This window comes from Pelobates fuscus, chromosome 4 (genome assembly GCF_036172605.1).
Source record: "Pelobates fuscus isolate aPelFus1 chromosome 4, aPelFus1.pri, whole genome shotgun sequence".
NCBI classification, from domain to species: Eukaryota; Metazoa; Chordata; class Amphibia; order Anura; family Pelobatidae; genus Pelobates; species Pelobates fuscus.
Window position 1 is genome coordinate 330,748,997 of NC_086320.1, and position 15,972 is coordinate 330,764,968.

General features: G+C 36.8%; 1 protein-coding gene across 3 annotated transcripts in view; it reads left to right on the forward strand.

Annotated features, from left to right (window-relative positions):
• The window catches only part of DGKB (diacylglycerol kinase beta), a 567,171-nt gene that overhangs the window by 259,313 nt on the left and 291,886 nt on the right, over positions 1–15,972 (forward strand). For all 3 annotated transcript variants that reach the window (XM_063452403.1, XM_063452402.1, XM_063452404.1), the window contains exon 15: positions 10,610–10,683. In XM_063452403.1, the coding sequence (XP_063308473.1) occupies positions 10,610–10,683 (74 nt within the window). The remainder of the gene's footprint in view (positions 1–10,609; positions 10,684–15,972) is intronic.

Consider the following 15,972-nt stretch of genomic DNA (forward strand, 5'->3'; position numbering starts at 1 on the left):
TCTGAATCCCACAGATAAACTTATCTAAGGTAGAATGTCTCACCTCGCATTATACAGATTAAAGAACAGATCACATACAAAAATACAGTTTTATATTTTACAAGGCTACCTAAAAATCATATCAGTAAACAAATATGGGGATTCAGTTATCATGTTTGCTTAGAAAAATGATTTTAAGTAGCCTTGTAAAATTGAAAACTGTCTTTGTTTGGGTGCGCTGGTTCTTATTCTGTATTTTGTATATATTTTGGTCTCTACAGCAGCATTATTGCTGAGAAATCAATGTCCCGGTAGTGTTCCCAATTCCATTTATTTTGCTTCACATTATAGCTGGGTTACACTCTGAGAAGTGGGCAGACCCTTTTCCTTGAGATATAAATTTAAAGGCAAAAGTTGTATCCCATAAATGGAAAACCACTCCTCTGAGGAAGTACCTGAGAGCACAAAACATGTAATATATTCCTGCGCAATTCCCCCTCCCCCCATTACATGTCATTTTTGCACTGAATGAGTGTTTTTTTTTTTTTTTTTTGGATCTAGACAACATATTGCTTTCCCTCTAACATAATTATCTTTCCAACGCTGTTTGTTTTCATGCTAATCTCTATTGCCAGTACTTCTTCCTATTTTAATATCTTCAGATGACATTGCAGTTCCCATATTCATTTTTTTGTAATCATTATGCTCCTTAGTTTTTTGGAAGGCTTACTCAGGGCTGGCCTTGGAATGTGAGAACTGTATGACTGCACAAGCCGCAATGGCAACAGTTCTGCCTCTGGTAGGTACTTACAAGTGCCCTGAGGGGGGCGCATACATCCTACATATTAGGCTGCCTAGTACTTCAAAATATTCAGCATTACTGTCAATGCAGTGCAACTGATAGCTTATAAGTACCCACTAAAATCTATTTTCCCTGATTTTGGTAGAATAGATCTAGGCACCTGTATACATTTTGTTATTAAATGTTAGAGCTGTCGTCCTACTCAAGGGTGCTTATGATAAATAACATTGTTGACTAAAATCAGACATACTGAATTTCATGAATTTTTAACTCTGATCACACATTCTGCCCTCATTGAATTCCCTCTCCTAATGTTCCCTTGTTTTTTTCAACCCTCATTCTACTTACTTTTGGACAGTAACTAATGCATTAATTCTTAATACCTCATACTTGGCTGCTTTCCTTGTGACTGCTCTTTCACATCTAACATGATACATTTGCCCATATTATGTTTAATAGCCCTAACTATATTATTGAAATGGCAATTTACTGTCTCTTTTTTCAATTTTAAGACAACTATGTTATATTGGATGTCTAATTACCAAATTCTACTTATGGAGTATGTCGATCCTGTCCTGTACAACTCAATCTTACAATAAAATTAATTAAAAAAAATAATTAAAAAAAATGGATAAAGTATATGTAAGTGATAGAGGTAAGAGCTGAAGGTTAAAATATTGAATTTTCTGAAAAAAAAGAAAATAAAGATATTATTATCAAACTCATTGTTCTAGCTGCAATGTATGGCTCTAATTATAAGGCAATAAAATTTGATAGTTTGGCAATGCTTCCTTAGCTATTATTTGACATTGACATGCTAACTACACTAAGTACAAAGATTTATTGCAATTAATGCTCTTTCTGCTCTTTGACATTCTGTTCCATATAAAAACCTGATATTCGTAGTGTTCCCACTGTTCAACATTGCCTACTAATTGCATTAGCCATTGTCATTACCCAGTGTTGCAATAGTTTGCAATGAGACATGCCTATTGTGCAAATGTGTATTTCATAGTGCAATTATATTTGCAATATAAATCAAAAACAAAAACCACAGTGTAAAGGGCACTAGAAAAGTACAAAATAAAGTACAATAAATAAAAATCACTGCAGCTACTTTATAAGTACCCATGAGATAATCACACAATCCCACCTAAAAAAATACACCAAAGTTTAAAAAAAAAAAAAATGTGAAAGCACACAATATACATAAAACCAAACCAAACAGATCTTCCGGGGGCTAGAATAAAAACACACACAATAATATTACATGGTATCATAAACAAATGATAACATCGCTTTTACATATATGCTTATAAACTCAAATATAACATACCGGTATATAAGGCAGAAGTCAGTGATTTAGGAACACAATCTTCCAAATACCTCTACAGAAAGGAAGATACACAGGATCACCAAAAAGAATATATAATATTTATTAAAATAAATAAACTATCTTATATGTAGAAAAATAGACAAATGCTCTTCACCAATGCCACTATTAGTAAAACATAAGGCAAAACATGTTTAAATGAAACTCATCTTCTTCAGATGTTGGCAACATAAAATATGGCAGTCCACATACATATATAGGTCCTTCAATGGCCCTCCATATATGGCACCAATTTCCCAATTCTACATGATTCCGCAATATGATTTAATTAATTGCATTAATTGCAGTGAAGTCATATCATTTTCTGGTGCTCAGATATTGCATAACCTCACTTCCTCTGCACCTGCTGACAGATGTAGATGTGTCATCTTTGAAAATATAATATTTGCAATAGAATCTACATTATAAAATAGGCAAGTTTTATTTACCTTTAAAACTATGAAAATATAACTGGACCAAATGATCTTGAGAAGATTTAATAATGCATAAACAACTGTGATGATTGCTACTAACTGTTGTTTTAAGTATTTTTCTGAAGACTACACATTCATGACAAATATAGAATCTTTTCTACTCAAACTTTGATTATTATTTTTTTATTGTTGCTTCGTGTCTTTCTTTAAAGAAAATACAAACTTAAGTTTAAGCACTGGAAACCTTTGTGATTCATGACTTTGTCCTAAAAGTCTACTCTTTGGCCTTGACTGATTTAGAATAAATACATATGATACCACACTCAATTGCAGATGTAAAGCAAAAGTACACATTTATGATTCTGCCTATTATAAGTCAGATATCTCTTAAACTCAGTGAGAAGATACAAATATGGCAAAAAACAGATTGTTACATAAAGTTATGGCACCCCATTGGTAGCTGAGATTCAGGGCAACCAGAGAGTGACTTTGACAGCCACGTATCTGCAATCATCCGGGTGATACATGCAGGAACGCTCATCTAAACACACTTGGACAAGCCACTATACCAAGATTCAGCAATTCTACTGCACTCAGGACTTTCTATAGCATCAGTAGTGGTGAAATCTATCCAAGAGCATCCACTTGTGAATGGATGTTTTTGCAATTTTTAGTGTGTACACACTGGGACTGTATATACATTTTTTTCACACATTTTTTCACACATTTTTTTTCATGTTTTTCCATTTTCTAATTTTTTTCTTATTTTCCCTTTCAATTTTCAATACAAACAACAATTGTTGGTTGCAGACAGGGCTCTTATCCACATAGTGTCTGTTTATACTACAACACTGGTTATTGAGTCAGCATATCGATTAGGGATATTTTATTCCATTTTGTTAAGGCATATCACCTGGTGTTGCTTTGTTGCATCCATATAGGATATAACTTGTAACAATCAGGTTTTTTTTGCCATATTTGTATATTCTCACTGTGTTTAAGAGATATCTGACTTATAATAGGCAGAATAATAAATATATACTTTTGCTTTATATCTACATTTGAGTGCAGTGTCATATGTATTCGTTGTATATGTTTAAGGTATTTGATGTGGGCTACCTTGATGCCCAGCACCATTACGGATGAGAGAGTGCCTGTACATATTGAATTTTTCTTGACTGATTTAGACATGATTTTCTTGATAATCTGTCTGCTTCACATAATTGCACACTTGCACACTCAAGACTCATTTATACTCTCTGCCAAAGAAAAGAATGAGCTTGACATAGGTCTTTGACCAAGCATGCTTTACAATTTGTTTGGCATTTTCCAGGTGCTGTGTAGTTTGGGTCTTGCATCAAACATAACCAATTACATCCTGCTCTTAATCAGATATATTGTCCACTTTGGTAAGTGATTTGTTGAAAATGAACACCTGCATATTAAAATACCCATGTGACAGACTGAATTTGAGGAGTTCCATATTAAATATTTCAATTAACAGATGTCCAACAATTCAACCCTGCATATAGCTGGCAGCAGAAAGTTGAGGTTCTTTGATGATCCACTTTGTCTGAAATATAAGTAAATCGGATTTTTCAGAAATCCTGTAGATTCTACAGAATTTTAACAAAGCTTTATTCTGAAGCCTAACAGACATTTCTACTTTATCTTGAAAACTGGTTAGTTATGGTGTTTCTTGGCATGCTGGAATAGGTGGAATGTGCTCTCAAATTTTTTTGCACACTATTGATACAACAGAGCTCTTGTGGGGGAGGTTCTCTAGCCCCCAATATAAATCCAGAAGTATAGTCTATACACAGGCAACACAGTGCAGGGTGACAATCAAGGTATATTTAATTATGGTCCAAAAGACGAAACAAAGATACAACGTTTCAGTCTTGAGGTCATAATCATTTCCCATTCAGATTATTACACTAGACTATCTATACTTTATGTGCCCTGGTACTATAATATTGTTCAAACTACAAGGATATTATTTACTTGCAAGGACATTATTTAGTTTCTGGTCCTCGTGTTATTCCTAGAGCTTAAGCGAGATGGTGAGCTTGTTATTCAAATGTATTCTTCCACACAACGTTCTTTAAACATATCCATATTATTAAACCAAAACCCATGTTAGTATATATTCATTGGTAAATATATCCAGTAACCTGAGAGAGTCACGTATTTCACCATACAGTTTGTTTGACTCTCTAAACATATACCTCCAACTAGCAACCTCTCCCACAATCCCAGAACCACAAACGTTTATTAATGCATGAAAACACGGAAAGGAAAGTCTCTATAGGTACAGTGTAGACCTTGAGTAACTGTTCTTCTGTTCTCGCTTTGGAATCGCAGTAGTTGGATATGAAACACAAAAGCAGAGAAGGGGGGGACCAATAGTGCAAAACCGTATTGTTGAGAGGATCACGAACAACACAGACGTAGAGAAATGCCAACTTACAATTTTTAGAGCTAAGCCCAGCTCTAGGTAAAATGGCTTACACTGGTATTTGATACTCCCCACATGTAGGATATAACTGGGCAATTGGAGTCTCCACACAATTCTTTAAAACTTCTTAGTATTGTAAGTTGTAAAATTGTAAGTTGGCATTTCTCTACGTCTGTGTTGTTCGTGATCCTCTCAACAATACGGTTTTGCACTATTGGTCCCCCCCTTCTCTGCTTTTGTGTTTCATATCCAACTACTGCGATTCCAAAGCGAGAACAGAAGAACAGTTACTCAAGGTCTACACTGTACCTATAGAGACTTTCCTTTCCGTGTTTTCATTTTCGTTTATTTCATCCAGCGCACCCTGTATTTGTTGTCTTTTGTTTTCTCCATTTTCTGAAGGGTTTGAGGGTTGCCCTTCCTCTCAGATGTGCAGCTTTTTTCCCCCCTTGTGATCAGTACTGTAGCGCTGTTCCCTTCCCACCTTTTCTCACTACGTTTATTAATGCATACATAATAAACACATCATATATTATTCTACAAGTCGTTTATCTGCACTATAGCACTCACAAGAAATTCCAGAAATAATATGCTTGCTGACTAGATTTAAACATTTCTGAAGTTCCCGGCATTCTAAAAATTAAGCGTTCTTTTAATTAGTGAATAATCATGTTGAGCACTAGTCCAGTCATCTGAGCTCATGGCTTTAAAATAATGTGGGTTGGAAGGGAAAATAAAATATATTAAAATCTTACCTAATTCTTTTATTTTGAATGGTAAGCAGTCATGTTACTGAATCCACCTTATTCTATTTGGCATTTATGGCCAAAGTAGACACTTGCAAGACGTGGATAAGGACTAGCGCTTCTGGGTAGATGTCTAGTATACAAACATATGTTAGATCTTTACATATAGTAAGCAGCTAAACATTCATATAACTCCTTACAATATCAAAATACAGATAAAATAAAAAGAATGTAGTGCTTATATAATGAATAAAAGGTCACCTTTTAGTTCAATTTTAGAAGGGAATTCCTACTTTTATCATCAATTATGTCGGTATCTATAAGAGACAATCAAATATAGTGTAGATTGTATAGAGTTAAAAGATATAAAACTCTAAAGTCTAAACACACTCACAAACATAGAGCTGTGGACCCAGCTCTGGTATTGCTCGCTTCTGGGTCTGTATAGGCGACCCACTACTACTCGAGACGTGTATCTTTTCCTGGAGAGGAACAAATGGGCAAAGGATTGTGCAGTATTGTCTATAAATGTAGAGTAAAAGACAGAAATCTCCAAATGGGTACTTACAAACGGAGAGTCTCGAATTACTCTATACGTTTGTGCAGGGTAGGGACTGCACTCCCGTGTAGAAATTGATGAGATCAAGAACCAGGATAAAGATTCTCAAATAAAATGAAATTTATTAACACTATATAAAATAAAGATGGCACAATGTCCAGTAAAAACTTCAACTGGGTTAAAAAGTAGAATGGTTCCTGGTTCACTGTCTCTGGTTTAAATACAGCTGAAATCGGCAATTAGAATGCCGGTGCATATGTACCGTTCACGTCATTACCACAGACAGGAAAGACGTGTGCAGTCCATGCCTCGTTGCTGTATTCTATTTATGGATGGTTAACGGGTACTCTCACACGGAGTCCCGTCAACCGTATTCATATTGAGTTTCTTTAAATCTTCTTTATCCAATGGTAGATATCCTTTAGTCTCGCTGGGATTTCCATGTTGGTCTCTCCTGGATTGTAGTTTATTCTGGATGTATCAATTATAATTTACAAATCGCCATGGTTTCATTAGTCCGTTCATGTTGAATTAACCCATAGTGTGCCGGTACATACAAGATGAAAAACAAATGTAAAAAAAGGAAGTATCAGTTCATGTTTTACATTAAGATCAAACTTATACTTATATAATATAAGTCAAATTTGTATTGAAAATAACTCCTGGTATGCCCAGCAATATTTGAAACATATGTAGTAAAAAGCAGTATCAATTCGTATTGTTCACATAATTTGAGTTAAACTCATATCTGAATTAACCCCTAGTGTACCAATGTGTGTAACGTGAAAAATAAATAAAGTAGACACTTGCATACAGAAGAGCTACACAAAGCCATTGACGTGTGACAAATATTAAGTGTAGAGTCTCCATTAAAAGCCATATTCTATTGTTATTGTGTTAGGAAGTAATAGTTCTAAACTCTTAGCAATTTGTTTTTGTTTAAATCTTTTGGAAAGAATCTTTAGTACAACGGACTAAAAATTGGGTCTCGTAGAAAAGTATTTTGGTTTATCAAAGTTCCATAAGCCCTACTAAGGTTTACATCACAGTTTATTCTGCCAACACCGAACATTTGATCTAGGACTTATATCTAGGCGGTTCTTTCTGCATGTTGCCAAGTAACACCTTTGCTTCGTGGAACTTGCTATTAACTAATCGTCATACAACGAAGACTGTCACAAAAATTTGAAGAAAACAAGGCATTTATCATAATGTCCACAGACCGATATAACATTTCTTCTAGCTGAGGTCACACTCCAATATTTCCAAGAAAAACATACTAGGCAAAATGACACATCTTTTCCAGAGATTATGTAGTCTTAATTTGAAATTGATGTTTGTCATAAATAATATACAAGGTGGCAAACTGATTGCCAAATAGAAAATTATGTGAATTAACTCATTTTGAAAGCAGTCAGGGTTTAGTAGCTTTCAAATAAAAATGTCTCTTCAAATGATAAAAAAAAAACACTTTGATAAATTGACTCAGTAGTAAAACATATAATTTGCATATTGATAATTTTATGAAAATGGTTTAAAAGGATTCTATCACTGAACAAATTATAGGAACATGTTTGTAAATCAGTGCTAGTTATTACTGCCTATCATTCTTAATCATACTCTAGCTGAAGAGATATTGATAAAACTGTAACTCAGTACATGCAATTGAAGGTTGCAGCTGAGTGGTAACAATTTTAGAAATAGTGTCTCAAATATTGGACTTTTATATGAATTTGGCAAAGGCAGTTAATAAGTTAATAATCGATTGTTTAGGTGTTATATTTGACTAACAAATCAAGCTTATGATCGTTTGAAATACCTTGCCTTTTATTAGAAAAAAACGTGGTATACTGATTTGTGAATGCATTTGACTTAACTACCACTTTAATAAAATCTTAGTGGAATAGTAATAAGAGCAAAATACTATTTAATTGTCAAAACGATAAAGTGGTTAGAATAACACAACATGGGGGCATTGAAAGGCAGTGAATTGGCAAAGAGTATTTGTCTTTACAATGCAATATTAACATGATGGTTCAATCAGAAATACATATGATCGTTGACTTACCACTAAACCACTTTGGTTATCCACCTAAATATAGAAATAATTTACATTTGTACTTAAAAGTACTGTCTGTAGTATTAAAGTTCCATTCTTTTTTCCTTTTCTTTTTATAAGGAATATTAAACTAGCAATATTTGTGGCGTTGTGCAATTAAAGCAAAAGAAAAGTAAAAATGTAGTTAAAATATCATGAATAATGATTACATACAAATAATTACATTTTTATAGCAGCCCTTTGTATTTTTTTAATGTTACTTGACCTTCATTGTTAAATTATGTTAGACATATTAGATTAACATTATCTGATTATCCATAATATAAATTATTTAGTTTGTTGAAATTGAAAAATATTATAATTCAGAATTATATATTTGATCTAAGCAAAATTAGACATAAACCAACTTATCTGCCATATTTAAAAACTGTATTTTATTTCACGATAATCGGAATAGCTTTTTTCTACTACTATTAATCATACTTAAGCACATTCATCTTATTTCATTCTGGCTAACCAGAATAATGATCATGATTATTATTTCTAATTAGAGGAAGTAATAGATCATGTATAACCTTAGGATGAGTCTCATTAATTAACCTGAGTCCTTAGGGACTTCGGCTACAAGTAGATAAGCACTTTATCTTTGTCATATTTAGCTTAGTTTATACTTCTCTCATATAGAAAGTGTTCCATTTATTGAAATTGAAATAAATAACTAAAATTGATTACATATGAAAAACTGGGATCTATCAATACTGGCACAATATACATTTGCAAAACTACTATTAACTTGAAAAATAACGTCTATGACTTATAATTAGTTTTAAAAATAATTTTAAGCAATGAAAATGCATTATCGAATGTATTGGTTACCTCTATGACAACTGCAAGTAATTATGATAATAGGTTCTCTTGCTTGTAGCGCAAGTCTTCAAAGCTTATCTTATTGACTTTTTCCTCTTGCATATAAGTATCATGATTTTTATCGTATGCATCGGTTTGAAGATACAATTTTGATTCGGGCTCATTCTTTGGCAATCTTTTATTTATTTTCTTGAAGTATCTAATAAAGGGTTAAAATCAGAGAATGAGAACATTGCACATATTTGTCAGTATACCTTTTTCTAATTAGCATTTTTTTTCAATTATGTATTAGGAAGAAAAAATATATATATTCACTGGATGTTATAGAATTATTAATATACAATTACCTTTCCTTTAAGTGTAATGAGGTTTATTTTATCATATATTTTTTTTATTTTGTAGTTTTGGGGCTCATCGCCTATTCTGTGGGTGACTCTTAGGATTTTGTATTAATAATTCTAGATTGGATACCAAAAAAAAAAACTAATATATATATTTTTAAAAAATATAAATAAAACCTCATTCCAAGAATTTTCAGTCATACAGTAGATATGTTATCATATGTTCTATGATAGGATTTTCTAGGGGCCAACTGTAGCATGGGGCTATTTAACAAAATATTGATTATATACTTTTATTAATCAAGAACCATTAATCTATCAGTAACTATTATGTTTATTAGCTGAATTTTGGAGAAAGCAACCCAAGTGGGGAAAAACAGAGATCTTGAACAACCCAAGCATGGCTTCTAAGTGGCCATGTTATATTCAAACTCATTGCTTAACACAACCATTGCTTACAGTCTAAGGCTGCATGCATTTCAACAAATGAATCAATAAGGAAAACTGAATGTTTGACTAAAAAACTGATCGGTGAAAAACTGTTTTGGCAGAAAATTAGCCAAAGACTCATTGTACTATAAGCCCTACAATAACCTGCTTAGAGTGCTCAATAAATATTGCACTATTATTTTACTGTTATACATCTTATTAAATGTGTCTTGTACAAAAAAAGGACAAATGGGACTTAAAAATATAGCATAACAGTTAAAAATGTAATAATGGGTTGAAATAACCAATAAGATGTAATAATAGTAATTTACCATATGTGAGTACATAAAAGCCCCATTGTTATTATATAGTCTATCTTGATTTATGCCATTGGGTATATACTGGTTTTATTAGTTTACTATATAGGTGATATAGCTACACATCAATAATTCAATACATTTGCTGTATCTAATTGATGAGGAAGCATTTTTAAATTTTTCTTAATTTAGTGATGTTGATCAGCATCAGGATTTTACCTTGTATTATTTTCCACTCTTTTTCAGATTACTCCAGTAACAGGAACTCATCCACTTTTGGTTTTTGTAAACCCAAAAAGTGGTGGAAAGCAAGGTGAAAGGTACGAATTTCAAAACATGACTAAATCTGACTTATTTGTGGTAATACATACATTCTAACAGAAAAGGTCATAAATGTAATTTATGTTTAACTTTAATTAGCAGGAACATAGCATTTTAATTTTTAATTTTAACAGTACCACTAATGGTGGAGATTCCATAAATTGTGTTCACAATACAATCCCTGGTGTGGGTTCATCTTTCCACCTCTTCCCGCCTAAATTATTCAGTCGACACATGCCTTCATTACTCTCTTCTTTAAACAAATCAATTCGTTTGACAACAAATCTATTTGCCTGGTCTCGAACCCTTTCTGATTTGTTTTTTAGACTAATTGATCAGTTTAAAAATAATTCAAAAGGGGTTCTATGTTAGACAAATAAGTTTCTCATAAAATGGATCAATTTATTTAAGGAAGAGTGCAATGAATGCATGTCTATTAGGTTTCCAATGGGGATCAGCCCATACTCTAGTCCTAGGAACATTTCACCAATGGATGGTATGATCCATCCTCTATAAAATTTGACATGTCTTTACAAGTACACTAACATACAATTAAATATGTGTGCTTGCAGATGAATTGTTGATGGGCACTATAGGTTACACAGTTTAGTGGATGGAGCCCAAGATGCAGATAGATGCAGAAGGCAAAGAACCAAGTTTGCAGTACAAAAGTATTAGATAAAGAGAGTAGTCGGGGAAGCCAAAGGTCAGGACAGGCAGCACAGGTTCAGAAGTGATGATACAGGTCTGGTCCCTCTTCTACTAAGCCACCTGGTGCTAACACCAGAAACCACAACAATATCATATCCATTCCATGTAACTCTCACTATAATTCCTTCTTTAAAGCTTCCCTCTGGAATGCACACTCTGTGCGCAGGACCGTTAAATCAACTTTCATCCATGACCTATTTATCTCACACTCCCTAAACTTACTTGCACTAATGGAAACATGCCTCTCTCTCTGATGCTGCTACCCCTGCCTTACTATCCTTTGGTGGTCTTCACTTTACCCACAACCCAAGACAGGCTGAGAATAAAGGTGGCGGTGTAGGATTTCTGCTTTCACCCCACTGCTCCTTTAAAACTCTGCACACCCCCCCTTTCCCTATTTTTCTCCAAATTTGAAATTCACTCAATTCATCTGTTCGAACCCATCTCTGCTAACATAGCTGTCATCATCCACCTCCCCCCCCACCCCCCCGGTTCCCCTAGTCTGTTCCTTGACCAATTTTCTGCTTGGCTTCCCTACTTCCTTTGAAGTAATATCCCTTCCCTAATTCTCTGAGATTGTAACATTCCTATTAACCCACCACTGACCTCAGTAGCTTCCAAACTCCTTTCTATTACCTCCTCCCTATCACAGTGGGTAAATACTCCCACATATGTAGCTGGCAATACCCTTGATCTTATATTTTCTAATGAATGCACTATCATTAAGCTCCACAACACTCTCAGATCACAACCTTTTATCATTTGTTCTTGAAAGACCACTCACCCAATAGCCTCACTTTAACTGCTCTCAGCTCAGAAGGGACCTGCATTATCTTGACCTCCAGCAACTCTCAGCTGATTTCCATTCAAAACTTTCATTCAATTTCAGTCCCCACTTTCTCCTGTCCCTCTCTGGCTATCTCCTCATATAATGCTACCCTCACCTCTGCCCTGGATGCTGCAGCCCAGCTCCAAAAATGCACCTCAAGGAAGACACGCCTCCAACCGTGGCACACTAATTCGACCCGCTACCTGCAGAGATGCTCCCGTTCAGCTGCATGCTGTTGGAGGATGGTCCGCACCTTGTCAGACTTCCTCCATTCTAAATTAATTTTGTGTTCATATAGCACAGCCCTCACCCTAGCTAAACAATCCTACTTTTCCTCTCTTGTTAGTTCATGCTCACACAATACCATGCGTCTCTTTAATACCTTCAACTCTCTCCTTTGCCCACCTCAAGCCACCCTTCAAACTGACCTTTCAGCAGATAGCCTTTCATGCTACTTTACCGACAAGATTGAACAGTTAAGGAAAGAATCCCCCCCCCTTTGCTCCTCCCTCTCGCAACCACACATGGACCTTACCTACAAAATACCTTAAAAATGACCTAATCACAGCTAAATCCAAAGGCCACTACTCCATACTAATTCTTCTTGACCTCTCTGCCGTCTTTGACACTGTTGATCATGTCTGACTCCTCCAAACTATTCAATCCCTTGGCGTGTGTAACACTGCCCTCTTGTGGTTCTCCTCCTATCTCTCCCAACGTTCGTTCAGTGTCTCCTTTTGCAATGACACCTCCACCTCTCGCCCTGTCTCAGTTTGAGTACCCCAAGTATCTGTTCTTGGTCCCCTTCTGTTCTCTCTTTATACTGCCTTTCTTGGCAAACTCATTAACTCCTTTGGATTCCACTACAATCTGTATGCCGACAATACCCAGATATATCTCTCCTCCCCTGATCTCTCCCCTGCGGTCCTGCAACGTATAACTGCTTGCCTTTCTTCTATTTCTGATTGGATGTCCTCGCGCTTTTGGAAACTCAATCTCTCTAAAACTGAGCTTCTTATTTTCCCCTCTCATAATGCTGATCCTCTTCCTTCGCTCTCCCTGCAAGTTGATGGTGCTTGTATCAGTCCATCCTTGCAAGCACGTTGTCTTGTTGGTATCTTTGATCCTGGCCTCACCTTTGCCCCACATATCCAGTATGTTGCTAAAACCTGTCAATTCCACCTTAAAAATATTACCTGCATCCGCCCCTTTCTCACACAAGATGTTGCCAAGGAGCTTGTTCATGCGCTGGTAACTTCTCGCATGGATTACTGTAATTCTCTCCTAGTTGGTCTCCCCAAAAGCCAAACCGCTACAATTGGTAAGGAATGCTGCCGCCAGGCAGATCTCTCTCACCCGTCGTTCTTCCCATACCTTGCCCCCTTGTCGATTCTTACACTGGCTTCCTGTATCATATAGGTGTCAATTCAAATTACTAACCCTTACCTATAAAGCTCTACCCAACTCTAGCCCCTGTTACATTTCTTCCCTGATTCATAGGTATGCCCCCTTCTTGCTCTCTTTGCTCTGCCGATGACCTTTTCCTGTCCGCGGCTCGCACCCTTACTGCTAACTCGCACTTGCGAGACTTCTTGCGGACGGCTCCCTTCTTTTGGAACAGCCTGCCTACCCCCATCAGACTCTCCCCTAGTCTTCAATTGTTTAAGAAGTCTGTTAAAACACATCTGTTCTGAAATGTTTATGGACTCCCAGAGTAACTTATCTATACCCTCTGTCTCTTGCTCTTCTAAAGAGCCATACTCCACTCTCACCTCCAGCACTGCTAAACCTTGCCTTCTGCTCTGTTGTGTATTTGTACCCCACCTCATCTAGACTGTAAGCTTGAGCAGGGTCCTCATCTACCTATTGTTCCTGTGTCACAGTGTAATTGTCTCATTTATTGTAAATCCCCCCCTTCATAATATTGTAAAGCACTGCAGAATTCGTTGGCGCTATATAAATAATAATAATAATAATACAGGCAAGGGTCACAATCAGGAACAGGATCAGGATCAGGATACAACAGGAGAGTCTCTGACGTTCTTTACACGATCAGGAGCACAGTACAACTGAGCGAAGAGTGAAGGGTGTGCGCGACTTAAATAGGGAAAGTGGGTGGTCCTGTTAATTGAGGTTCCACCCTGGTCTCCACCTCCTGTACCTTTTAAAGGCTCTGTTTCGGCGCACGCACGCCCTTTGATTCTCCTGAAGTTCTTCCTTCTGTGTGGTCGTACGTGGAAGCAGCTTTCTCACGAACAGACTTCTGTTCTTGCTGTGTTCAGGAGCTGAACAGAGTTCTATCTGTAGTGTAGGTGAGTAGCGTTCGCATGAACAGAGGTGGCATTTGTACACATGGAGTTCTTCCTTCTGTATCTGGTAAGTGGCGTTCGTGCGAACAGAGGTGCTGTTCGCATGAACGTAAGGGGCCGGCGTGGGTGATTAAAATGACCGTGCTGCCTTGGGGTTGCACTCCGACACGGCGTCCTCATGGAGTAAGTGAGAGATGCAGTGTGGGAGTGCGAGGTAGGTGAGTGAGGGGACAAGGACCTGATAGTACCCCCTGTCTAACGAGTCGCCTCCGGAGACTACCAGGACCAGGACGAGAAGGATGTCAGAGGGGGAACCTTCAGAGTAGGCGAGGAGACGATGTTATTTACAGGTTCCCAGGACCTCTCTTGTGGACCATATCCTCTCCAATGTATCAGATATTCAATATTCCCCCTTCGAATGCAGGAGTCAAGGATGTCCTATACTTCATATTCAGGTTCCCCAGTGACAATCACGGGAGCTGAAGGAGGGATGATCCAATCTGGGAAGGTATTTTGCTTAAAAGGTTTGAGGAGTGATACATGGAAGGATGGATGTAAACAGTAGTGAGGAGGTAAATCCAATTGAACTATGACTGGAGAGATGATCTTCATAATATAGAATGGACCGATGTATTTAGGCCCCAACTTCTTGGGAGGACAGGGTAGTTTTAGATATTGGGTGGATAACTAGACAAGTTGATCAACTTGGTAAAAGGAGGTGTTTTTCTGTCACAGTCTGCATATGATTTGTAGAGGCGTTGACTCTCTTGTAGTGTCTTTTGAGCATGAAGAAATCCTTGTTTTAACTGGTTAAACCTGAGTGGAGGCATGTGGGTTGGAATCCGTAATTGAGCATGAAGGGCGAGGCATGTGTAGAGTCGTGAATATGCATATTATAGGCAAATTCCGCAGTAGTAAAGAGTTCTTTCCAATCAGTTTGCAGATGTGTTATGTAACACCGAAGATACGTCTCCAAGGTTTGATTTGTTCGTTCGGTTGGCCCATTAGTAGGTGGGTGGAAGGCAGTGGGAAGGTCCACGGAGATATTGAGGGATTGACAGAAGGCTTTCCAGAAGTGGGATGTGAATTGGGTTCCCCTGTCGGAGAAGATGGAGTCAGGGATTCCGTGCAACCTGAAGACATGGTCATGAAAAAGAGTAGCTGTCTTTTTGGCAGTGGGGAGACCCTTTACTGGGATGAAATGGGCTTGGTCAGGAGATCGACATTAACCATTATGGTGTTATAGCCATGGGATTCAGCAAGATCAACGATGAAGTCAACGGTAATATGACTGCAGGGTCTGGAAGGGATCGGTAGAGGTTGTAATAGACCTGCTGCTTTCATAATTATTGCTTTTGTTCTGGTACAGGTGGTACAGGTGCTCACATAGTCTATTATGTCTTGTTTAAGGGTAGGCCACCAGAAATATTGTTGGATGG